The sequence below is a fragment of the Panicum virgatum genome, chromosome 9N (genome assembly GCF_016808335.1).
Source record: "Panicum virgatum strain AP13 chromosome 9N, P.virgatum_v5, whole genome shotgun sequence".
In the NCBI taxonomy this organism is placed as follows: domain Eukaryota; kingdom Viridiplantae; phylum Streptophyta; class Magnoliopsida; order Poales; family Poaceae; genus Panicum; species Panicum virgatum.
In genome coordinates, this window is record NC_053153.1 from 64,321,637 (window position 1) to 64,348,809 (window position 27,173).

Below are 27,173 nucleotides of genomic sequence, written 5' to 3' on the forward strand. Positions count from 1 at the left end.
CTTCCATGGGTCTGACTCCGACCACAGAACAAACTAGTGCCCGGAGAAGAAGAAGACCCTTGACAGAATGAAGGCCGAGAAAAAAATCAAGCTAGTTGGGCACACTACATGGCCACAGACCCAACAACCTCAACAAATACAGTACACGCAACCTTCGTTCGTTCCACCTCCACCATTTACACAAGCATACTGCCCACCCATGTTTAACTACAACTACAATCACAATTGGCAGCCGCAACCAAACTCACAAACGCAAACCATTCAACCCACAACCCAAGCTCAACCGACTCAGGAGCAGCTACCTCCACCCCCAGCTCACCCACCAAAACAAGAAAACCAAACCACAAATAGCCAACCCGCGGCACTACCATCCTTCGGCATGATCATGCCCATCTCCGGAGGTTCCACCCTAGACTTCGAAAACAAGAGGCAGCGCAGGGACTACTTCAGGCAAGTCCATTGCATCGTCTCCGAAGGTCCAACCAAGAGAACCCAGTGGTCACACTCTCTGATCACCTTCTCCAAAGAAGATGTCAACCTCATCAGCTACCCACACACAGATGCCCTCGTCATCGAGGCAAACATTCAAGGCTGGAGGATTGGCAAGATACTAGTTGACACTGGCAGCTCTGCAGACATCATATTTTCTGACACCTTTGATAAGATGGGTATTGACCGAAGCCTGCTTCAGCCCTCGGATATCCCCTTAATGGGATTCGGAGGAAAAAGAGTGAACGCCATCGGCAAACTAGCACTACCCGTGTCCTTTGGAGACACAGCTAACGCAAGAACAGAACATATCACCTTCGATGTTGTAGAGATGCCCTACCCGTACAGAGCAATCCTAGGAAGGGGGACAATCAACAAGTTCGAAGCTATCGTTCATCAGTTGTACTTGTGCATGAAGATTCCAGCCCCCGCGGGGGTCATCACCATCCGCGGAGACCAGCAACTTGCACGGGACATAGAGCGGGGATACACCTCAGGCCAAAAAAATGTCCACAACTTTCGGACTGAATCTAAGCCTGATACCTTCAAAGAGCAGCAGAGAGACAGCGAGAAAACAACCTTCAAGGCTGCGAAGTCAAGAAGGTTCCCCTTGACGTGCATCTACCCGACAAGATGGTAACCATCAATGCAACTCTCGAGCCCGAGGAGGAAAAAGAACTCCTTGAGTTCCTCCGCAAGAACCAAGATGTTTTTGCATGGTCAGCAAGTGACCTACGGGGCGTCAGCAGAGACATCATTGAGCACCGTTTGGACATCAACCCAAACATCAAGCCAAAGAAGCAAAAGCTTCACAAAATGGCAGGCAAAAAAGTTGCAGTGGTCAAAGCCGAAGTCCAGAGACTGCTAGATGCAAATGTTATTCGAGAAGTCAAATACCCAACATGGCTGGCAAACACTGTGCCGGTCAAAAAGAAGAATGGCAAATGGTGCATGTGCATTGATTTCACTGACCTCAATAAAGCCTGCCCGAAGGATGATTTCCCACTGCCAAGAATCGACAGAGTCGTCGATGATGCGGCAAACAGTCAACTGATGTCTCTACTGGATTGTTTCTCCGGATACCATCAGATTTGGATGAGGAAAGAGGACGAAGAAAAAACAAGTTTCATAACCCCCTTCGGCTCCTACTGCTTCGTGAGGATGCCCGAAGGACTAAAGAATGCAGGACAGTCTTTTTCAAGAAAGTCTTCTGTAGTTTTAGAGCACCAACTTAGAAGGAATGTCCTGGCTTATGTTGATGACATTGTTGTAACCAGTTCAATAAGAAGCAACCATGTGGCAGACCTGGCCGAAACCTTCGCAAGCTTAAGAAAAGCAGGACTGTCCTTGAACCCCAACAAGTGCATCTTCGGAGTTCACTAAGGAAAGGTTCTAGGATGCCTAGTGTCCACCAAAGGCAACGAAGCAAACCCTGACAAAGTAAAAGCTCTTTGGAACATGGAGGAGCCAAAGTCCATCAGGGACGTACAGAAACTCACAGGGCGGATAGCAGCCCTAAACAGATTCATCCCCCGCTCTGCAGACCAAAGCCTACCATTCTTTAAGGTCCTTCGCAATGCAAACAAATTTGAGTGGGGCCCCGAGCAAAGCGAAGCCCTCCAGGCGCTCAAAAACCACCTACAGAACATGATCAAAATGACCTCACCTGACCCGAAAGATGTGTGGCTCCTGTACATCGCAGCATCCTACTCCGCCGTCAGTGCAGCGCTCGTGCTCGAGAGAGAGAGCGAAGGAAAAAAAGAAGCAACTACCTATTTATTTCGTATCAGAAGCTCTCGCAGGCTCGAAGCTCCTGTACTCAGAACTAGAAAAAATCGTATATGCAGTAGTCATGTCTGCCCAGAAGCTTCGACACTATTTCGAAGCTCACAAGATAATAGTGGTCACAGATCAACATTTGCATGATTTGTTCAGTAACAGAGAGGCTTCAGTTAGAATTGCCAAATGGGCTTCGGAACTTTCTGAGTTTTACATAGACTTCGAAAAAAGAACAGCCATCAAGTCGCAAGTATTGGCAGATTTCATTGCGGATTGGACATCCCCAACCTTCAGGGAGGAACCTTTGACTGAAACCTGGATCATGCACTGCGACGGAGCTTGGTGCAACGACGGAGCCGGTATTGCTGCAATCATAGAGTCTCCTTCGGGAGCAAAAACAAGATACGCAGTACGGCTGACCTTCGGCAACCTCGACTCATCAACCAACAACACCACCGAGTACGAAGCCTTGCTGTTGGGCCTTCGCAAAATGAAAGCCCTCGGCTATCAAAATTTCATAGTCAGAACAGATTCGAAGGTTGTCAGAGATCACATCGAAAAGGACTCAGAGGCAAGAAAACCAGAGCTCATCGAGTACCTCGATGCCGTCAGATCCATGGAGAAGTATTTTAAGGGCTTCGACATCGTTCACATCCCGAGGCACATGAACGACAAAGCCGACAAGCTGGCAAAAGCAGCATCAAGAAAAGAGCAGTTACCTTCGGATGTATTTTTCGAAGAAATCACACAACCTTCTGTCAAACCGAAAAAAGAAAAACAAGTTTCAAACATCTCATTCGAAGATTGGAGAAAAACTATAATGGAATACCTTCTGGGAAACATCGAGCTGCCAGATGAGAAAGAGGAGAAGAAAATGTTCCTGAGAACGAGGGGCTATGTTATCTCCGAGGGAGAGTTGTTCAAGTCAGGTGTAACCAGCCCATGGTTAAAATGCATCTCGATAGCCGAAGGAATCGAGCTCCTCAAGGAAATTCACTCAAGGTTTTGCGGTTCACACATTGGCTTCAGACAACTTGTATCCAAAGCATTCAGGCAAGGATTCTTCTGGCCAGCGGCGCTGAAGGATGCTCGGCACATAGTGAAAACCTGCAAAGCATGCCAAATGATGGGTCCAAAGTCCTCAAAACCTTCGGAGCCAACTCAGCTGATACCTCCGACCTGACCCCTTCAAAGATGGGGAATTGACCTAGTGGGACCTCTATCCACAGCTCAGGGCAACTACAAGTACGCAGCAGTTGCTGTCGAGTACTTTACAAAGTGGATCGAAGCCAAGCCACTAATCAACATAACCTCAGAAACAATCAAAAAATTCTTTTGGCAGAACATCATCTGCAGGTTTGGGGTCCCAAGGGAGATAACCGTAGATAACGGCAAACAATTTGATTCACAGATCTTCAGAGAATTCTGTTACAACGTGGGCACGAAGGTAATCTTTGCCTCGGTGTATCACCCGCAATCCAATGGTGCCGTCGAAAGAGCCAATGGCATCATCTTCGGCAGCATCAAAAAGTGCCTGTTCGAACAGAAAAAAGGAAAATGGGCCGATGAACTCCCGAAGGTCATCTGGTCCCACAACACCTCAGAATCAAGAACCACCAAGTTCACCCCATTTAGGCTACTCTACGGTGCCAAAGCAATGACACCGGAGGAACTTAAAAACTGAAGCCTAAGGGTGACTCACCAAGTTGAGGCAGTCCCCTCGGATGACAAAGACCTCATGGAACTGGACATCCTACAAGCTTCGGAAAACCTAGAGAAGTATCAACAAGAAACCACAAAATGGAGAGACAAGAAGATCATGAAAAAGGGCATCACAATCGGAGACTGGGTCCTAAAAAGGAAGCCAAATGCCGAAACCTCCGGCAAACTTCAACCCAAGTGGGAAGGACCATTTCTAGTAATCAAAAGCAACAGGCCAGGGTCATATCACTTGTCTGACGGCGAAGGCAATGAGCTGCAGCATCCTTGGAACGCCGACAGCCTCAAAAAGTTCTACATTTAAGCTTGTAAAAAGGTTGCATCGTGAAGATATAAGCGATCGCGGACCTTCGCATCTATTTTCAGTTATTTCTTACATTGTAAATGGGCCGTACTCTTTTCCTCACAAGGGAAAACTCCGTACAGGGGGTGAGGTTTTTGACGAGGCGGACCCAGTGTAAACAATCTCAATACAATGAATTTTCCCCAAACAGTGTCACTCTCGCCTAAGCAGCCAAAATGGCAAGCTTCGGCAAGCATCTGCATGCTAAACAAAAAAGTAAGTTAGCAAAGTACGCAGAGTCCGCAAACTTTGCATACTTATCAAAACAAATGCACAATAAGTGCAAAAACGCCAAGGGGCTTCGACCTTTTAAAAGGTCCGAACCAAAAAAAACTTCGGCACAAACGCACAACAAGTGCAAAAACGCCAAGGGGCTTCGACCTTTCAAAAGGTCCGAACCAAAAACCTTCGGCACAAACGCACAACAAGTGCAAAAACGCCAAGGGGCTTCGACCTTTCAAAAGGTCTGAACCAAAAAATCTTCGGCACAAACGCAAAACAAGCGCAAAAACGCCAAGGGGCTTCGACCTTTCAAAAGGTCCGAACCAAAAAATCTTCGGCACAAGCGCAAAACAAGCGCAAAAACGCCAAGGGGCTTCGACCTTTCAAAAGATCCGAACCAAAAAACCTTCGGCACAAGCGCAAAACAAGCGCAAAAACGCCAAAGGGCTTCGAACTTTCAAAAGGTCCAAACCAAAAAACCTTCGGCACAAGCGCAAAACAAGCGCAAAAACGCCAAGGGGCTTCGATCTTTCAAAAGGTCCGAACCAAAAAACCTTCGGCACAAACGCACAACAAGTGCAAAAATGCCAAGGGGCTACGACCTCTAAAAAGGTCCAAACCAAAAAAACCTTCGGCACAAGCGCAAAAACGCCAAGGGGCTTCGACCTTTCAAAATGTCCGAACCAAAAAACCTTCGGCACAAGCGCACAACAAGCGCAAAAACGCCAAGGGCATTCAACCTTTCAAAGGGTACGAACCAAAAACCAACGACAAAAAGGGTAAAATAAGTGCAAAGCGAAGGCCAACAGGCTACCTCAGAAAAATCGAAAGATGGATGCCAGAAAGGGGGGGACGTTTTTTTTCCACAAGAACCTTCGACACCCATCATTCGATCTACCCGAAATAAAAAGAACTAAGCCCTTCAAGGACAACAACGCGCAAGAAAGGGGGGAGACGTTTTTTCACAAAAAACAAAGTTTCCGCACATTGCCTCGTTGGCAAACAAATCATATATCGAAATACCAAACACTTCTTCACAAAATACTTCCGGGCAACGACTCGTTAGGAAGGGGGGGAGACGTTTTTTCAAGAACCACCCTAACAAGCGTCGCCCGGACAACAACAAATTACATCCAAAAAGGTCCTTCGGCAAGAAAAAATGAAGGCTGGAGGGGGAGACGTTTTTCTCCAAGAGCCCCACGACAGTACTAATCTGCAAACCTCAGGTGCAAATATGCCTAACACATCACACAACAAGGCACCTCGAAGGATGCACAACACAAGACACCTCGAAGGATGCACAAAAACAGCACCTAGAAGGATGCACACCACAAGGTACCTCGAAGGATGCACATCGCAAGGCACCTCGAAGGATGCACATCACAACACCTCGAAGGATGCACGCATAAAGGAAACCCGAAGGATACGCAATAAGAATCCTTTACAAAGGCAATCGCGAAGGTCACATTTAGACAAAGGGGCAAAACATGTTACAATGAATTTCTACCGGACCAGCTTAAATATTCCGCAACGCTGCATCCAGGATGAGCAAGGCTAAAAGCCTCCCAGCTTATCAATACCATAGCATTATTCACATCCTGCACCATGGCAATATTTACAGACCAAAGTGCCAGAAAACTACCAAAGTAAACTACAAACCAATCTCTACACCTGAGCCCCCGAAGAACCAGCAGCGTCATTCCCCGAAGGAGACCTCCGATCCTCGGACATTCGATTGTCCTCCGAAGGCCGATCAGGAGTCGCCCCCTGCACCAAATAGACGAAATCAATTAAAAACAAACAAAAGAAAAAATGAAAGGTTGATAGAACCAACCCTACCTCAGCAGCTGCGGCCGCCAGAGTCCGAACGGCAACTTTGCCAGAAGTTTCCCAGAACCGCTCAAAAAACGCAGCCTTCACCTCTTGAATTCTTCCCACCTCCGCTGCCAAGCCTTCGTAGGTACATACTGAAAACCATCAAGTCGGGCAAGATCAACTGCGCCGGCACGAAGAAGATTTCCAACAAGCCCCTCGAAGGAGACAGAGGCCGCATTGTCATTTGCAACGCTCATCACCTCACCGAGGCCCTCGAATTCTGACAGCAACCAGTCCAAAAGAAGAAAGAAAACTTGGGGACCTTCGACTGTCTCAGGCAAGGGCAAAGGCTCCGCTCCAAGGGCAGCAAGAGCCTTCTTGTACTCTTGGTACACTCTATTGGCTCGTCTAGCGACCTCGGGTAAGATCCGCTCGAGTTCAATAATTTTAGCCTGAACCCACTCCAGCTCGGTGATCCTACTCTTGAGGGCAGCCTTCTCGTTCGCATCCCCCTCAACGGTCCTCCGAAGGCTCTCTAGAACCTTCTCGTTATCCGAAGCAGTCGACTCCAGCTTCGAGCACTTAACCTTCAGTTGCTGGTTCTCCTCTCTCAGAGCGAGAACCTCCGCCTCAGCTCGCCGCAGTTTGTCAGCCAGACCTAATCTCTCGGTGACGCTTTTCACCCGAAGGTCCGCATCTGCCTTAGCCTTTTGCAATAACATTCGGCTGGCATGGGCAAGCTTCTTGCTCAACTCGGCAACGATAAAGGCAGCGTCGGAGGTAGACGTCTCTGCCACGGCTGCATTAAACTCTGAAACAAAAACAAAATCACCTTCGGGAACACTAAAGATTGATCAAAAGCTAAAAATAAAACTAGGCCCCACACCTTTCTCGGGAGGGAGAATCCCAGTCGTGCCAAGCCCGTGCATCACGGCCAAGAGCTACTGCATCGACGCCGACACAGCTGCAAAAAGTAACATAAGAAAAAACCCCTTCGAGAATGGCGAACAAGTTAGGTAATTAGGAAAAGCCAAGTAGGTGAAACTTACCAGACTCGTCGAAGGCCATCCCTTCCAAAGCCTCCACCTCTTTGTCCGAAGGTGGAGCAGAGGAACCACCAGGAGCCTCTCCACCTCTGAGCGCCATCAGTGTCTCACCTACCAAGATTTCCTCCTCCTCGATGTTCACCGCAAGAACAGGCTGCGCATCCTTCGGCGCCGGAGCCGGATCCTTCAGGACATCAGCCGTCGAGGCAATCCCCCTCGTCATGGGTGGCTTCGGAAGGTCCGTGGGCCTGGACCCAGTCTTAACGAGGCTTTGAATCCTCTTCCTCTTCGTCGTACCTTCGGAGGAACAATGAAGATTAATCAGCGCTTTCGCCACCTCAACCCGACGGCCAGAACCGAAAAGCATGGTCCCGTACTCATCGCTGAGATCATAACGGGATCTAAAAAGCCTCCCCTCGGGAACTACGATCTCCCCTCCCACCGTCCCCATGAGCTTTTCCATGAATGAGGGCGTACCGCTATCGCCCGAAGAAACCTCCTCATCCCGCGCCTTCCTCTTGGCGCTCTCAGCCCTCGCAACAGAAACCTTCGTGCTCGAAGGTTTTCGACCACGCCCGCGTCCCCGCGCGCCAGCAGCCCCAGAGCTCCCCGCCTCCTCCACCTTAGCCTTGCCCCTAGATTTCGACTCAGGAACCTCCGAACCAACGTTCCCCGGCGGAGTCATTCTTGGAATGGCGTTCGCCGGAACCGGACGAGGCTCGTAAGCGACACCCATCTCAGCCAAGCAACGGTTCAACCGAAGGTTCCCTCCGCACACCTCCACCAAAGAAAGATACTCATTTTTGTTCCAAGGGCCCAGTATCTCCGCAGCCTGCCGCTCCAGCTCATCCACAATAACTTCGTCACTGGAACCCTCGGGCCTCCGAAGCCCAAAAACCGGAGAAGTCACATCATACTTCAAACCAACAAAGCGCTTACGCTCGAACCTCAACGGAGACCAGCCAGCAGCTAGCGGCCAAACCTTCGCAGCCAGAAATTCCTCGACAGCATCCCTGCCACCACAAACTTGGCAAGCCGTCATGAATGCCTCCAAACACGATTTGAAACATGGCCCGCACTTGCTGAAGGCAGGCTGATAGACGTGATCGAACATCTCAATGTACGAAGCTAGCAGATACTTCTCCTCACCAGAACCTTCGGGATCAGGGAAGCCAATCTTGGCGTAAAACCAATATCCTAACCAGTTCCCCTCCCACTTGTTCTTGTAAGCTGTCGAGAGCATAACCTTTAATAGACCGGTCCTTTTGTTCGGCTTACGAGGAACGAAGGTGCAGCAGCCGTTCTGAACCTCGCTAAGCTCCGAATCATCATCTACATAGACCTTACGAGGCTGGCAGTGCAGCTGGAAAAGCCTACAAAAGGCATCCACAGACACTTCCCCTCCGAAGCTCCGCACCACCCACAGAAATTTGGCCAATGCAACAATCCCATTAGGGGTAAAGTGGTGTAGCTTCACGTTGAATGGCTCCAAAAGCTTCAGCACAATTGGATCCATCGGAAGTCTAAGCCTCGCTGTAAAAAAATCCTTAAAGACCACAACCTCGCCGGTCTCCGGTACATGAATCAATTCTGCCCCCGGAGGTCGACAAACCCCCTCGGCGAAATAGCCCTTCGTAACGTAGAAGTCTATCATGCTCTGAGATGCGACAGATGGCTCGAAAAGCAAAGTCTTACGTTTCTCCGGACCCATCAGTTCCGACACGTCCGCAGACACCGCCGAAAGACTCTCGTTGGATTGCTGCTGCTGCTGAGACGGCTGCGAACCACCAACCTCTCCTTCGGGAGCTGGACCTGAGTCTGCACGAAGAACCGCCCTCTTAATGAATGTCATATCTACAAAAAACAAAGTCAAATTAGAAACAAAGGCTCAAACGAACCTTCGATCAACCTCGCTATTTGTTTAGTGCGAGCCATGAGCCGCAAAGCTACTTACACCAAAGAAAACAAGCAGCCTGATTCGCACGAAAGAAAAACCTTCGGAAAAAGCGCTTTATAGCCGAAAGCGTCGAAGGTAAGCCAAGATCGAGAGGGCACATGCTTTACCCCCCCACCACCTCCGTTTTTATAGGCGGTGAAAAGCAACAGTACCAACGGTAAAACCGAGGAGATGGCCAACCAAGCGGCGCAATCAGAGCCCGACACATACACAACAAAAACCAACTGTTGCAGTCGACGGTTCGGGAGACGTTTTTCCTCGGGAGCTTACCGAAGGTCACGCGCAATCTTCTTCATTAACAAGGGTTCGGACCGTCGGCTTCGGACCTCGCCCTCGAGGGGCTACTATTGGGGATTGGACCTTCGGGTCAAGCCCTCGTCCTCAGAAATGCTCCCTAACCTGTTTGCAGGGCCACTACGAGATGGAGCCAAGCATACCCGAAGGTATCAGATGAACACTAAGAAGCGCAAGCTCAAAAACCATGACCTTCAGACCGAAGGATATCACCTTCGGTAGGCCGAAGGTAACGGATGGCTGCCCAGAAGCGCAAGCGCAGACACCAAAACCCTCATTACGAAGGATACCACTTCTGTCGTGCCGAAGCTGACGAAGTGTTGCACAGAAGCACAAGTCCGAAGACCAGGACCTTCGGGTCAGGTGATCAACCTCGGGAACGAAGGTGGCGGCTGATTGCTCGTTGATGGAACCTTCATGGCTCAAACTCCCGGAGGTACCCGAAGGTTGTTGTAACCTTCGTCGGTTGTAGACATGTGAGTAAAACGTGAATATGTGAGAAGGTCGGATTTGTACACCTCCCGAATACGTGAGAAGGTCGGATTTGTAAACCTCTCACCTTGTAATTTTACCCCGGAGCCGGCTAAGAGTGAGCTGTAAATGAGTTGGAAGGGGGCAATTTAGGAAAACCTGGCTGAGGGCTAGGGGTATAAATAGCCCCCTCTCTCCACAGTGTAAAGGGTTGAATTTTTCAATCATTATTGGATTGGGGAGTTCGACACCTAATTTCATTGTCATCTTTCCTACTGTTCATGCTCCCTGTCTAGGCATCTAAGAAGCAAAGATCCCAACAAAGAGAGAGATAATGGGGCTCCAATGATTAAAAAGTGCATTAAATGCCAAATAACCCTTGGATCCAAATAGCTCAAGAGTTATTTTGATGGAGAGCTATTTCTATGGGCTAAAGAATAGCCTAAAAAATAAACTTGGGTTACTTCTCCAAACAGGGCCATAAATTCATTTGTAATAGAAGAGAGCGTTGTGGGATATTTGCTGTTTTCCACTTTTATGCTATTCATATTTCTGCCTAAAGTGTAGAGATCACCCTTTTTTTTGGCATCTCACATCTTCGAAGGCCCAAAATATTGTACGAAGTCAAACACTTTTATTTTTAACCAACAAAACCTTAAGACTAATTAATTTTAAATAGAAAGAGTTATATGTTAGTTAGTTTTATGATAAATCAACTAATATAATTTTGTTTTGTCAATCTTTATAATTTTTTTGTTCTGTCAACAAAATCTTTATGCTTTTTCCTTCGTATATATGTTTTGTAATAGAAGAGAGCATTGTGAGAAGTTCACCCTTTTTTTGGCATCTCACATCTTCGAAGGCCCAACATATTGTCCGAAGTCAAACACTTTTTAACTTTTATTGTTCGCAAATATATCTTTAGACATATTTATTTTTAATAGAAAAAGTTACATGTTAGTTTCACAATAAATCAACTAATATAATTTTGTCGATCTTTAAGATTTTTTATCAAGAGTTAAAAGTTTAAAAGATTTGACTTACTATAAATCTAAACATGTAGAATATTTTGGGATAGAGAGAGTACGATGTTATGGTAAAAAAATTGGCTTAGGCTTTTGCTGTTTAATTTCCTGTAAATATGGGAGATATACTCTCGTGATACCATGTAAAGTCTCGCGATATGAAAATGAAAACCACTTGACTCCACCGTTTCTTTAGTTTTCCTCTTATGCTTAATTATGTCTCTTTATAACAAGACACACTCACAGGATAGAGATTCCATCCTTACACTTTGGTTGCTGGAACACGCTTAACTAAACTATAGTAAAGGCATGCATGGCTGCAATTAATAGTTACGAACACTAGGAACTGGTGTTATTATATATAGTACGTCATGTCATAGTTTGCAGATTCCAGAATATCCCTTGAGGAGGTTTTGCCTAGGGATGGAAATGGTAAGAAACCGGAAAATGGATATCCGGGATATCCGAATCCATTTCAATACGTATCCGATCCGTTTCCATCCTAGAGGGTGGAAAGTGGAAGGAAACAGAAAACCGGATACCTGAGATATCTGAATCTGTTTCCATCCTTAGTTTTAATTACCCACTTCATCCTGCTTAATTTTGTTAGGAATAAGAAGCCCACATCACAAAATAGTCTATGCATGTGGAGTACTGGAGTGTAGAAAGATCGCAGTCCTACCTTCTTTTTTAACTTGAAAGATCGCTGTCCTACTCATGTACCTTTCTAATAGGCATTATTGGGGCCGCATAATGCAGGGTACAGTAGCTTAGACGGGAGTAGCGGAGAAACTCGCATGTAAACGGACGTGGGCATATGGCATTTTCGTACGACGAATATACTACGTACGTACTATTAAACTTTTGGAATATTAACCTAAGCAGTACACATAAAGTGGCGTGTTACCACTGATTAATTGGGGTGTTACGTACCGTGTTTCCAACTGACACGGTTGCACCATCTAAACATGTATAAAAAGTTCCACTAAAATACAGATTGATAATAATGCATGCTTGGCTTGCTATCATCATGCATCTATATTTACTGATCTTTTGATAACTGATCTTCTTGTTTCCTATATATTGATCAAGGAATGAACTACGATAAATATACTGGATCTTGATGCGCGTGTAGTGTTAGACTGTTAGTCCTTCCCACACATGCATGCATCATTGGCAGTAGTGTGCGCTACTGGTGAATCTGTGATTTGGCGCCTAGTAACAAAGCGACACGATGCAAAGGTGTGGTCGTCCACGACAAACCAATGCGGGAACTCGTTCGGCTGTTTCTGAAATCTAAACTAGTACATATACAAAGGCACGGCCGCAGGACAAGGAAAGCTACGTGTCCACCGTAGTATCGACAAATATATGGGGACAAACAGGCCTCTCTGGTCCAAGGCAAGCCAACTAACAGCAAATATCCGTTTACCAGCTAGTTCATATATTTTATCTAAAAAAAGTCAGTGCACGCGTATATAATATATACAGTACATATGGTGGTGCATAGGCCACATGTAGCAAGCAATAACCAGATCTACCTAGTGGTTAATTAGCTTAATTCTAGCACCTGATATTATAACTTGTCTGGGTCCAACGTTAAGATTGGTGGCTGGTGCTGATTTGTTATGAGAGAAAATTATTGCTGGCTGGCTGATGCCTGATACTGATTTGGTATGAGAGAAAAATATTGCTGGCTAGTTGGCTGACAAGCCAAGCAAATAGAGTGACAATTCATGATATTCCTTTTTCAAAAAAGAAAAAAGATGACTCATGGTATCTCTAAGCACTGCGTCCCATGCATCGACAGTACGGCTAGTTGTATTCCCTACCCTTCACAACCGCATAACAATTTAATGAAGGAAATATATCTGGTGCGCGGAAACTATAAGTCCATGAAAATCCGTGTAAATTACGGCAAAAAGTTGTCTAAATATACCAAAAAATCACACATGTGGATGATATGATGATACACAACTTTGTAAAATATCTTGTTCAAACTCGACTTCATTTTTGAGATATAAAAATAACAATTTTCAAGCCAGAAAGTTGTCCAAACGATTTATTAAAAATTTGTTATTTTTATATCTCAGAAATGAAGTCGAGTTTGAGCAAGATATTTTATAAAATTGTGTAGCATCATATCATCTAAATATGTGATTTTTTTGTTGAATTTAGACGACTTTTTGTCGTGGTTTGCTCGTGCTTTCACAAAAGTTGCGGTTTCCACCAAATATGTTCCCTTTAATGAATGCATGATTTAGAAAAGTATAATCTTCCACGGTGTATATGAGCATTCCCGCACCCTGTGAAACATTCTGAGTAGAATTCTTTTGTCTTGAATATATGCCCTTTTTGGTTCATTCATTCCTGAGTTCTCGCTTCACTTTGGAGAAAAACCAAACTCAAACTTTTCCAGTTAGCGGAATTCCTAGTAAAAAAAAGTCTCGAAAGAAAGATAGGGAGCCGCGTCGAGGGTGGGATCCGTGTGAGTAAGGCAGGAACTTCCAGCAAGGTCGTCTGCAGCCACTACTCAGAAAATAGGAATTGAGAATAAAAAAAATTACTCCGACAACACTACTACTAGAAAAATAAGCTTCCATCACGCACGTTAGTATTAGTTATTAACTTTTGATCTGGTACTAAAGTTGACACGGAGCTATTTTAGTATTGGATTCAAATTTAAAAGCCCCCGAAGCCATTTTAATACCGGGCTAAAACATCAACTGGTACTACAGTTGGTGCTTTGGTCTACTATTAAAATAAAACTATCTAGATATGTTTTTTAATATTCAACAGATTTTGTTAAGCATATAGTAACTCCAAACTTTGATTCAAATATGGCTAGAGAAATGATGTCGTATTGCCATTTACATTTACTGGACAAAAAATCCAATACTACCAAATATATATTATATAATGTTTAATATATATTTTGAATACTGTGTGCCGCATGTACAGTTTGCTAATGCAAATGAAAAGGTCCACAAATTATTGCCGTGTTGTCATGTGCGTATGAGACATTTGATGTGATGTTAGACCCATCCCAGTTGTACAGTCCGGAGTCTGTTGGTCCTATATACATACAGCCCATGCCAATGGCTAAAGTTTAGCCATGTGACACTGGATATTTTGATACCAATTAGAAGGATTAAATATGAGTTAATTATAAAACTAAGTACGGCTCCATCCAATTGTACGGATCCGGAGTCTGCTGGTGGTCATGTTTGGAGAAGTAGCCTTAATTAGGTTAATAATTTGAGGACTAAAGTTTAGCCATTGAATTTGGTCTAAAGTTTAGCTCAGAGTTGTTTGGATCCATAGGCTACTTTGAGGACTGAAATACATATCCCAACATTGACTCTATCTCATGCATGGGGTGAGGAGAAAAGTGACTTTTTCGGTGAAACCGAGGTAGAAATAACTCCAATAAGTATTTCTTGGAGGGGCTAATTTTTGGAAAGAGACTAATTCACTTTAGCCCTAAATACACTCGTTTGAATCCTCTCGGGATAAAAGGGAGAGGGCTAAAGTGAATTAGTCTCATCAAAATATTAGCCCCTCCAGTGTTTATTGGGGCTATTTCTAGATGGACCCCATCAAAAAATTACTTTTCTCCTCACCCCATCCATGAAGGTACAGGCAATGATTAGGATATATATATTCGTTCTCAAATTAGCCCTTGGATCCAAACAATTTTAGGGGCAAAACTTTAGAGGCCTAATTCAAAGACTAAACTTTAGTCCTCAAATTAGTCTAAAAGCTAAAGAACCACAGGGTCTAGTGTCAAGCTTATTGATTCACACAGGGCCTAGTGTCAAGCTTTGATTGATACAGGGAAACTGATACATTAAATTCAACGTATGCCTTTTTCTTGGGAACTATTGTGTACACACCCCTACTTTGAACTCCACAGTTGCCTCTCCCTTCCCCCCCCCCCTCCCCTCTCCCTCCCTCCCTCCCCCTCTCTAGAGAACCACACCGGGTCTAGTGCCAAGCTTATTGATTGATACAGAGAAACTGATACAATAAATTCAATTTATGTCGTTTCCTTGGAAACTACTCCCTCCGTTCTCTATTAATAGTCCTATTTCACCTTAACACAATGACTAAGAAAAAGTAACATTGCTTATCATCTATTTAATGTAACACAAGGCTTTTTTCTAGTCTCCAATGTCTTTGCTAGAAACTCCTTGTTACTGGTGCTATTTATTGCCATAGTTCTTATCAATAGCAAATATGACTATCATTTATGAATATTTAAGTTTTGGAAATAGGACTATCAAAAGAGAACGGAGGAAGTATTGTGTACAAGCCCCTACTTTGAACTCCACAGTTGCCCCCTCTCTCCCTCTCCCTCTCCCTCTCCCTCTCGCTCTCGCTCTCCCTCCCTCCCTCCCTCCCCTCCCTCCCTCCCTCCCTCTCTGGCAGTGGCAGAGCGTGCAACAAAGTGTAGGGGGGCATTTTCCAAGATTTGAGCCAGCATGTACAAGAGTGGTGTAGAAATAAGTCTTGATCCTAAACTACTCTACTGATAATTAAGGTCACAATTTACAAAATACGAATGGCATCGCCCGATCGCCGGCCGCCGCCGTTGACGGTAGTTTGACGGTATGATGGTTGAGGTCTGACTGAGGATACGAGGAGTCGACGTTGAGTTGAGTTGGCTTCTGGTTGAGGCGACAGTCAATAGGTCATGGCTCATGGGCTGTAGGATCAAGAACACCGACTAGAGGGGGGTGAATAGGCGGTTTAAAAACTAAAAACCACAAACACTAAAGAAATTTAATTAGTAACACAAGAGAGTCCTATGTCATGCTACTACTAACTCTAGTTTGGGTGTGCAACCTGGGGTGACAAGTATCAAGATAAGCTCTAGTAAAGTAAATGCTCGAGAGTAAATGTAAGAATTGAAAAGAGCAAAGATATAGCCAAGATTGACACAAGTGTTTATCCCGTGGTGTCGATGACTTGCCGGTCACCCCTAATCCACGTTGAGGTGGATTCCAAGAATCAACCGCTCCTCTATCAAGAACCTCTTGATCTTGAGCCGGCTTGACACAAGGAACCGCTCCACACCTCGATTCCACTAGCGTTGCTCTTCACCACTCCGGTGAGGTGAGCACAAACCTCTCACAAACAAGATCGGGGCTCCTCAACAATCTCCTTGGAGGAGCTCCACAAAATCCTCTTCTCCAAGCCGTCTAGGGAGCGGCAACTCACAAGAGTAACAAGTCGATGACGCTTGCTTGAAGTTTCCCTAATGCCACAAAGCTCAAACTCTTAATGCAATGCACTAGGATGCTCTCACACTCTCAAGGATGCAATCTCTATGCAAGTATGACTGAGAGATAGGTGTCTCAGCTCTAAAGAGTCAAGTATGCAGTCCAAATGGCCAAGAGACCCTCCCAATGGCCGGGCATTGGGTATATATAGACACCCCTTCAAAAACTAACCGTTACACTCTTTTCTGCGAAGTCGCGGACTGTTCGCGGTTCAAAAACCGGACTGTCCGCCGTTATAAAACAATGTGTCAGAGTGTACTGACTATGTGTCAGAACTAGCCATTGGAACCCTGGCGGACCATCCGCGCCCCAGGGGCGGACCGTCCGCGGTTATGAGATCTGACTCCCCAGAGAAAAACATGCTCTCTGGTACAAATTCGAATTAGCCTGCGGACCGTCCGCACCCCAAGGGCGGACCGTCCGCAGTTCACTTTTCAGCCCAAATCAGAGAAACAACCTCTCTGGTACAATCTGAGATTAGCCGGCGGACCGTCCGCGCCCCATGGGCGGACTGTCCGCCGTTCAACTTTGAAGCCCACCAGAGAGACACCCTATCTGGTACATTTTTGAAATATAGTGGCGGACCGTCCGCCCACCTAGGCCGGACCGTCCACCAGCCCACCAAAGCCTCTGCAAGCTCTCTGGAACGGGCGCAGGCTGTCTGCCCCTTGGGTGCAGACTGTCCGCCGTTACTCAGTCAGCTCTCAAACTTAGTCTTTTTCTAATCTTTTCAAAATGCCGTTAGCCCTCATGCATGCAATTAGACATTTTGAGCAAAATGGCACTAAGGACCCGTCAAGCACGAGTACACGACCCCTCTTGATAGTACGGCTATCTATCCAATCAAATCCGGTCACTTTTCATCCGCTAAACACCGTGTGACCGGTAAAATGCAAAAGCCCTATTTGATACCTTTGCCTTGAGCCCGAGCTTTGCACATCATCTCCAAAACTCCACATATTCACAATCAATTTCTTTTCATCCGCGGATCAACCTATACTCATCATCTCAAATGAAATCGTTAATCCACAATCAGTTGTCATTAATTACCAAAACTCGAATTAGGGGCCTAGATGCTTTCATGGGCTAATGTGGAACTGAGCTGAATAAGCTGGGCTGCAAAACATGATGTGTTTAGAAATTTTTGGGAGGCAAGGGGGGCCGGAGCCCAGTATGGCCCCTACAGGGCTCCGCCACTGCTCTCTGGCTCTCTCTCTCTCTAACTTTACACAAAGATATAATGATGAAACTGTAATAATATTACTGAAGCATTGCCATAATAATTCCCATAAGAAAATAAATGTAGTATGAAATATATGATGTATAAATAAAATTCACTAAGATGTCAAGTAAAACAGAATGAGAGTAATTAGTATCCAAACAAGCTAAGATAGGTGTGAAAAAGGTATGAGCATCATCTTTCAATTGCAATCGATTAGAAGAATAAATAATTACTGCATGTTGTGCCTGATTTTTCTCATATGAATTCACGCAAGACTAGCTAGCATTCGATGGTTTAGCTGACAAGATTAACTGTATTGGTGATAACATAAAAAAAACTAAAAAAATGCGTTCGCTGTAGAACACTGGATGCGTTCGTTGAGAGTAGGATTAATTCAGTATTTTTTGGATTAAGTAGGATAATCCAGTTAGCACACGTTAGTCCGAAAGGTGCAATTGCAAATTGCAACTCGAATAACAAAAGACAAGGAGAGAAATTCCAGTTTGATCAGTAGGCTAGAAGACAAGGTATGGGCCGTCTCATGGCCCAAAGACATCTTTAATGTCACGCTCCTTTGAGGTGGACCTTAACAGATTCTATATTTTTTATTAACTTCAGCTATACCCTTCCACTCTCAAGAAATAAAGTACAGTCCTCCCCCCTCTCAAGAAATAAAGGACCTACACATAACCTAGACCAAACAACCCAGTCAGCTACAACACGCATATTGATATTCAAGGTAACCACTGTTGGACCAAAATCGCAAGACCTGAAGTTCTTTTCCTGAACTCTGTTGCTGTAAAGCAGGAAGCCAGGAAGGCAACAGGGCATGCACAAAACAGTTTCATAATATTATCCATACGACCACAGCAGCTCAGATGCATTTAGAGGTTCACCATCGGGTACAACAGAACAAAGAGGTTGGCTTTACACTAGTAGGACCGCATTGATGCAACCATCATTCTCTGGATTGTTAGTAACTTGCGCATATTTACCTGCACCATGGCAAACAGCAATTACCGAAGCTGACAAGGTAACACAAAATAAACAGATCGCAGCAATGATGTCTTACCCCAAACAACTTTTCCAGCAGGGGTCACAAGACCAAGTTCACTCACATTAACCTGAAAGTTAATTCTGTGAGCTAGGCATATGCAACTAAAGAACAATTTTGACACCACGAAGTATGCAAAATGCACGACATACCTCGATGATGGTACCCCTCGTCATAACTCCAAGAGATGTATACATTGGACCATTAGGATTTTTCTTTACTGAGATGATATCAAGGTTAAATGTGCACTTCAATTCAGGATGCGTAACATGAGCTTTGGTGAAACGCAAGCCAGTCGGCCGGATAAACCGCTCATACTTTGGAGGCTTCCTTGTAAATCCAGGTCCAACAAATGTTGCTTTTGTGACCATTCTCTTCCACTGCTTAGCTGCAGTTGAAAAATAAGTTCAGACATTATTTAGTTTTCTGTGACCATAATTTTCTTCGAGGTTTTCATGTTTGTTCAGCATGCCAAAGTCCAAATGAAAATTGATTGCAGGGCTACACCTCTAGAAATGATAATGGCTACCATTATTTTCAGGATGAGATGATGGCCTACCATGCGTCGTAGTTAATTTAGCTAGTGGAAATTCGGCATCTTGTTTCCATGCAGAATACACTTTGTCACAAAAGAAGTTCATACGAAAGGCATATAGATGCTCAAAAAAATTACAAACAAACTTCATAAAAGTTACTCTACAAATGATTAATATTTTTGCAGACATTAGCAAAGTTCATCAGCAATACGAAGTTAATACAACAATACTTACTTTTCCGTTTGCCAGTCCGCATGACTTTGAACATCTCTTCTTCTGCCACAGGTCTGACCTGAACATTAATTTTAATTGCCATGAGTCAATAAAGGAATTGCAGATTGCTTGTATTCTTTTAACTCTTTTATTTCTTCTGATAATATCAAGACATGCTTTATTTCTTGAAGATTTTACATAAGACTATCTTGATATATATTGAAGAGGGTGTTCTTTAAAAAAAAACTGACCTTTGGCAAAGGAACATCCCATTTACCAGCTTTCTCCTTCCTTTTTTGCTTAATAGTGTTACTAAGAACCTGCATGCCATGAAACAGAAGTGTTCAAGTATACTTCTTAAAAGTGAATATAAGAGGAATACAAGGATTAAGCAATCACTTTTGCACGTTGTGTCTGATCACGATCAAGTAGATATGGAGGGAGAGCTCCTTCCTGAACATCCTCAACCTTATCCCTCTTAGTTGACTCATCATGCATCTTCAGACTGCAGAAAATTTGTCGCCGGTAAGCACAGCATGTAGTCAGCATGACAGAGTAAATTGTTTTAACACACCATATAAATTTACATAATCCCAGCAACACCATAAAGAAGCAACCTATGTCTGTAGCCTAAATACTGCGCTCATCAAACAAATTAGTACCTATATACTAATTTGAATTCGGCAGATCAATGAATCTGGTGCCACATATACAGTTTGAGCTTCCAAATAGAATATTAAATCATCAAACATCTGTAAATTCCAGTAATCAGGAGCAACTATGAAAAACTAAGCAGCTTAAGGTGCACATTGAAATTGAATGGATTAAAAAAGATTTTGGAAATTCCTGCTCAGAAACTTAAATGCTCCATCTTAATCCCGTCAATTCTCAAATGTTTCACTCAATACTCATAATTACGAGAGAAAATAGGACCGCTTACGTCTTCTTCATCTGTGCCTTCTCGGCATACCGCTTCTTGGCAAACCTCTTGGCCTTGGCACCCAGCAGCTGCAGCACAGCGAAATTGAACAGACACAAGCGCAAGCATCAGTACAAAACAGAACACCAAAAGAATGGCAGAAGAGGGGGGCACAGTTTCTCCAATTGGGGGCCACCCGCTACCCACCTTCCGGGCCTGCTCCGACCGCTTGTGAACCTCGCGCGCCACGCGCTTGCGCTTGCGCTCCTCATAGTCCGGGCGCCGCCCATGGTGCTTCTGGTGCAGCTCTATGTAGTCTCCCTGCGGCTGCAGCGCGATACACGGCACATGAAAATTCAGCAAAGCATCGGGAAAAATCAACCAAAGAAGTGAGAGGGACCAGCGCATTCATATTTCGCAACGACACAGGAAAATTCAGCAAAGCACGGGAATCGAGAGGATTTCGGTCGCAGGCTGTAAGGACTGGAGGAGGGGCCTTCGCACTTACCATGGCGGTGAAACCCTAGCGGCGCCCGGTCCAGGGGAGGGGGGAAGGGAAGAGAGAAGGAGCCGTTGCGGCTTGGCTATTTATATGGGGAGCGTCTATTCCTCGCTCGCGCGAGCTCGCGCCGAGCTGTCGCAGCTACACTCCGCCCCCGCTCCCCCGCCTTCCTCTGCCTCCCAGGCTCCGGCGCCGCCCTCGGCACCTCCGCCGCCGCCCTCCGCCGCCGCCTTCCCTAACCGAGCTTGCTGCCGCGCGCCGCCGCCTTCTCCTCGCCCCCGCCGCCGGCTCCGCCCACCGGTTGTCCGGCCCCGCCCGGCCGGCGGCGCTCCCGCGCCGCCGAGCCCTCCGCCGGACGATCCGCCGCCACCGCCTGGCCGCCGCCGCCCCCGACCCCTCCTCTATGGCCGGCGGCCATGGAGCCGTCCCGCCCCCAGCAACCCGGAATGATAAGGCCGTCACCGCCTTCCACCACCCCGGCCGCCGGCGACCTCGCGCCTTCCACCACCCCGGCCGCCGGCGACCTCGCCGGCGGCCGCTCCGCCCACCTACCACCCCTCCCCTTCCCCTAGCTCGCAACCCCCGCCGGCGGCCGCTCTCCCCTCCCCTGCTCGAGGAAGACGATGAACAGGGCGAGCCGGGGGCTTCTGCGATGCGGCGCGATGAAATCGCGCGCGCTATGAATAGATTTCCCGATTTATATGTGCCTGTGCCATTCGGGCTGTGCGCGATCGGCATCGGGCATCGGCTCGAGAGGCGCTTTTTTTCTTTTTTATATTTAAAAAAATTAAAATTTCAAAAATATATGTCCGTTTTGAAAAATATAAAAAATCCCTCCCGGTCGCCCCCATAGGGCGACAGACCCTAAGTGTAATTTTTTTTTTCTTCAAATTCGCAATGAGGTCCCTGGCCAAAAAAAAATAGAGGGGGGCCTGTCGGCCCCAATGGGCGACAGGGGGGGCCTGTCGCCCCCCCCCACGGGTGACAGGGGTACCCACCCCTATATAAGCATCCGACCCTTATTCCCTCCTCATTTGAGCCCGAAAATTTCACCAAAAATCCAGAAAAAAGAGAGGGGGTGAGGAGAAGGAAAGCGGTGAAGCCCTGCCGGATTCAGCACTTGTGATCTGCAGGTTAGTACATTTAGTTTATGTATTTTTCCATTGGTATTGTAGAGTAATTTAATTTAATTAGTTCTATAGTAGAACCATTTAAGTAGGAGTTTAATGATACTTTAGTTTTTAGTTATAGAAAATTAGTACTACGCATTTATTATTACAATTGCAGTACTATTAGAGACGTGTTTATAAATTAATTATAATTTAGAATAGAATTTGGCATATGCAGTATAGAATTTGAGTGTCATCACGTAGTTATGAATACTTATACGTTGTAGTTGAATTTCATAATTAGTTTTTACGGATTATTGAATAAGGTAGTGAAGTAAAGAGTATAACTCGATAAGTATTCTGTGATATACAGATATGTCGAGCAAGATGCAGTTTCAAGTATTTTATGTTGACTACAATATTTTGTATGGGCTAAATGGAGTAGATCTTTCTGCCTTTAAGTGCACATCTAGTGCCATAGATAAACATCTGGAAAGAAGTTTTGGTTCCATATGTAAGTGGCTGCAACGTGGGTTCCTTGTTGTTCCGTTGACACATGTGATCACCGTCCAGTCTCTTGTTAATTGGGAGGTAGAAAGTGATTTATGGGAATTGATGATGATACACAGCACTGATGACTGGTACATGCAAGCAGCTCTAGGGCGTGGGTGGCCTCTGGCCATTCTTGTCCAAATCCGGGAGAAGACACAAAATGAAATCCAACATGGTGCAGATCAAGCAACTCCGAGTATTCGAAGAGAGACCAATTATGTTGAGCAAGATGAGTCAGAAGAGACAGAGAACCAAAGCATGGGACCACAGGGCCTTGCTGATGAGGGAGAGAGGATACATAGCATTGTGGACGAGATAGAGGCAGAAGACCAAACCGCAATAGAGATGGAAGAATATGAGGGCTCATCTGATGACGAGCAGTACTCATTGCCAAAAGAGTGGAAGGAGCATGATTTTGGCAGTCATGTCGCAGAAGACGTACGAAATCAGGAGTGGGAGTACAGAGGGAATGAGGTAGTGCAAGGTGCAACATATCCAAACATTGAAGCCGTAAAAGATGCTGTGAGACTATGGTCAATATCATTGAAACGAGAATTCAGAGTCGTAAAGTCTGGCAGTAAAGAATATGAGGTGAAGTGTGTGAATGATGGATGTCCATGGCGAGTACATGCATTCAAGGGAAAATGGAAGTCGAACTGGAAATATTCCATTGTGACAGAGACACTTGTTTGCTGTCAGAAGTTCTTCCCTCGCATCGCAATATATCATGCGACTTTGTTGCAAAGCAAATGTATGGGTTGATTATGGACAACCTAAATTATGAGCCAAAAATGATTGTTCGACACATTGAGCAGACTTACCAGTACACCATTAGTTATTTGAAGGCATGGCGGGCTAAACAAAGGGTGTTCGAGATGCGGTTCGGCACATACGAGGCATCATATAATAACCTACCTCGTATGTTATCCCAGGTTGCTGCTAGAAATCCTGAAAGCTTTTATGACACATACCTCGTACCAGCCGTGACTAGGGGCAAAGAATTATGCAACGAGCCTTCTTTTGCATAGGTGCTTATGTTAGAGCATTTCAGTGTTGTCTTCCGGTGATCTGCATTGATGGCACATTTCTGACTGGAATTTATAAAGGTCAGATACTCACCGCAATCGGGGTAGATTGCAACAACCAAATAGTTCTGCTCGCATTTGCATTTGTTGAGAATAAGAACTTAGACAGTTGGTATTGGTTCCTTGAACGAGTGAAGGTTCATGTTGTTGCTGCACGTCCAGATGTGTGCTTTATTAGTGATAGGCATGCAGGTCTGCTGCAATCAATACTGAAATTACAATGTGGAACTGCGACAACGCCTCCAGTGTAGCCCGATGTCCAAAACAGGTGGTGCATTAGGCATATGGGTGCAAACTTCTATGACCACTTCAAGAACAAGGATCTTAAGAACCTGTTTAAGAGGTTGTGCACCCAAAATCAACAGAGAAAATTCAATGCATTATGGCAGATGCTTGATCAGTTGACTGCAGAGCTAGTGAAGGTAAGGGCATCAGGAACAGGCACGAGTCAGGCTGCAGAGGCTAGGGATTCAATGGAGAAGCTATTTTCACACTGGATTCGAGGTGCACCTAAGGAGAAATGGTCATTTCTTTATGATACCAACGAAATATGGTATGGTATTCAGACAACGAACCATGTGGAGTGTTTCAATATGGTTATGCGTTCTTGTCGTGCCTTTCCTCTTGTGGGAATTGTTGAGTTCATCATGTATGGGTGCATGAAGTATTTCAGAGAGCGTTACATGGCTGCGAGCATAAACTTCAGCAACTCCCAAATTCAGTTTTGCACAAGAGTGACACAATATATGCAAGAGAAGATTGAAAAGGCCAAACTGCACCGCGTCATATCGACAGGTACAATGGAGTATAGATTTGAGGTTCTATGCAAGGATAGATCTGGTCGTGGTATCCGTAGAGATAGGGTGGTACAGGAGAGTTTGATTACAGTAGATGGCAAAGCCTTCTGCACCTGCATGAAGCCTAAGTTATTGCATTTGCCATACTCGCATCTCATTGCGGCATGTGCAGAGTCTGGGTTGCAGTCAGGAGTATTTGTTTCACCTTACTTCAGCAAGAAAGCAGCTGTATCCACCTGGGGACATGAGGTATACGGGATTGAAATAGTGGGGCCTTTCATTCAGGATAATGAGAATAAGATGTTTATTCCTGATCTAGCCACTAAGAAAGGCAAAGACCGCCGTCAGACACGTCGTATTCGGAATGGTATGGACGAGTCCGAAGCAAGCAAGGCACAAAAGCATTGCAGCCAATGTGGAGCATTGGGTCACAACTACAAGAAGTGTCCTCAGAATGCACTTCACGATGCTGCTGACGTCGGTCCTTCCGGAAATCCCAGAGATGGAGCACCTCCTACGTTCAGACGACCATCGGCGAGAATTGCTCGTGGAAGGCATTCGGTGTCATGATCCACAATTGTATCGAACATATTTGTAATATGTAGTAATCGTGCGTACAGTTTGTATGGAACATATCTGTAATGTATAAATATCGTGTGTGGAGTTTGTATCGAACCTATCTGCAATTTATAGTAATTGTGCGTGGAGTTTGTATTGAACCTATCTGTAATGTATAAATATTACGCGTCCAGTTTGTATGAAACATATATGTATCTATGTGTTCTCATATATTTTTGAATGCAGGTATGGAGATGGACTCGAGCCACAGGTCTTACTTTGCAGCAGTTGAGCACCGAGCCCTATAGGTGCTACGTCCTCTCCACCCGGGGAGGCGATCTCTATACACCACGATTGGTGTGACAGGTATGTAATAAAATATTATTGTTTATCACTTATGTATTCGTCGGTATTCCTTTGTTTCAACAATTTTGTTTATTGCAGGTTACATGAGGCCGGTCTACTGACTCTGAGCCGTCTTGTCGAGGTTGGGCCTATTCAGCTCGACCGATCCCTCCTGACGGCGCTCGTTAACAGATAGAGGCCGGAGACACACACGTTCCACCTCCCGTGTGGGGAGATGACTCCTACGCTGCAGGACGAGGCCTACCTCCTCGGCCTCCCTATCGTCGGGGAGGCCGTAGGTCCGCGTGTGGTGGCGGCCTCGTGGAAGGATGACCTGGAGGCCCGTTTTGCCCTGGTTGACCGCGTGGAAGAAGTAGGTCCGATCAACCCGCACCCGCGAGAAGCAGGTCCTTCGAAGACCTGGTTCCTACAGTTTACAGTACGTATTCATTCCATATTTAAATTCAATTATTACAATTCACATGTTCCATTGTCAGTTGAAACCATTAATCTTAATTGTTTATGCAGCCTTCGCTGTTGGCTGCGGATGCCGACAAGTACAGTGTGACCAGATCGCTGGAGGCGTATCTACTTTGGTTGTTTGGTTACATCATGTTCAACACAACTCATGGCAACTCGGTCGATAGGATTCTCCTTCCGTATGCACGGGAGATTGCGGATGGGGACGAGGACGTACCGCCCTACAGCTGGGGTGAGGCGGTACACAGGTTAGTTTATGTTTCGTATTTCGGTTTGTACATGTCATGACGAAAGACACGAGCGTACGCTAACATCCGCATTTTATGCATAGGATTCTACCCCGATGCGGGCGCCGGACCTTCTTCTTCCAACTTTCGACCAGATAACGAGGGCTTCACCTTAGACGACCTCGACAGCTTGACTCCAGAAGAGCCTACCGCGCAAGGTGACCCCGATGTCTTGGGGTATTCACAGCTAGGAGGATCACCACTTGGGATCTCTCAGCAGCAGACACCGCAGCCCCTTGCGCGTCCTGAGCGACAGGTGAGGTCTTCGGATGTTCTCACCTACGCCGAGGGCCATGTCCGTGCCCAGCAGAGTGCTAAGAGAGTCCGACACCCTAGGGGTGGTTAGATATATCTGATGTTTGTATCTCTGATATTTATTTGTAATGAGATAGCTGTGGACCGCTTATTTGTATCCAATGTTTATGATTGTGCTAGTTTATTTGTCATTTGTTTCTATAGATACTATTGATATGAACTTGTTATGTTTGTGGGTTCCATAATGCTCGTGAAATAACGGAAGTTCTTGAAAAAATTTTCCGTGATTTAATAAGGGACAAGTTAGGTGCGGTAGGAGTTAGCGGCCGAGATCCTGCCGACGATAATGACGACTACACGCTCGAATAGCTCAAAATAAGAACCATAGTGTATCTAGCTGCGAGTACGAGATTACAGGTTGGCACTGCTCAGCACGGCGATCACGGGTTTCTCAAATGTCGCATTCTTTGCCCAGACATACGTGACAAAAGACGACAACCCAATAGCAGTGCCCTTCCACCATTTCAAAAAGATGTGACAACACGGCAACCACACCATCTCACCTTCAAAGCAGTCTCTCTAGCGAGGACGACGGACCTGTCATTCTACAGCGAAGGTCTGTGGCGTGTAGTGGGGAAGACGGCATCTAGGCGCGATCGACCGAGCGGCAGCAATGCAGTGCTGTGAGTCCGCATGCACAGAGATGCATCGAGTAGTCATTTCGAGAATCGAATCTAGCCTTTTCAGTGTTAGGTTAACTAGCTTCTTCACTGTGTTGTCATGTAGGCTTTTTAGGTGCATTTACACTCCACAC

General features: G+C 45.6%; 1 protein-coding gene across 1 annotated transcript; it reads right to left on the reverse strand.

Annotated features, from left to right (window-relative positions):
* Positions 1-18,376: 18,376 nt before the first annotated feature.
* LOC120691177 (ribosome biogenesis protein NSA2 homolog) lies at positions 18,377-20,940 on the reverse strand. Its single transcript, XM_039974183.1, has 9 exons — positions 20,898-20,940; positions 20,597-20,716; positions 20,411-20,478; positions 19,870-19,975; positions 19,722-19,790; positions 19,492-19,549; positions 18,874-19,109; positions 18,740-18,791; positions 18,377-18,662 (listed from the first exon to the last, which is right to left on the reverse strand). The coding sequence occupies exons 1-9, from the start codon at positions 20,898-20,900 to the stop codon at positions 18,595-18,597; spliced, it is 780 nt and encodes a 259-aa protein (XP_039830117.1). The 5' UTR covers positions 20,901-20,940; the 3' UTR covers positions 18,377-18,594.
* Between the last annotated feature and the right edge of the window lie 6,233 nt (positions 20,941-27,173).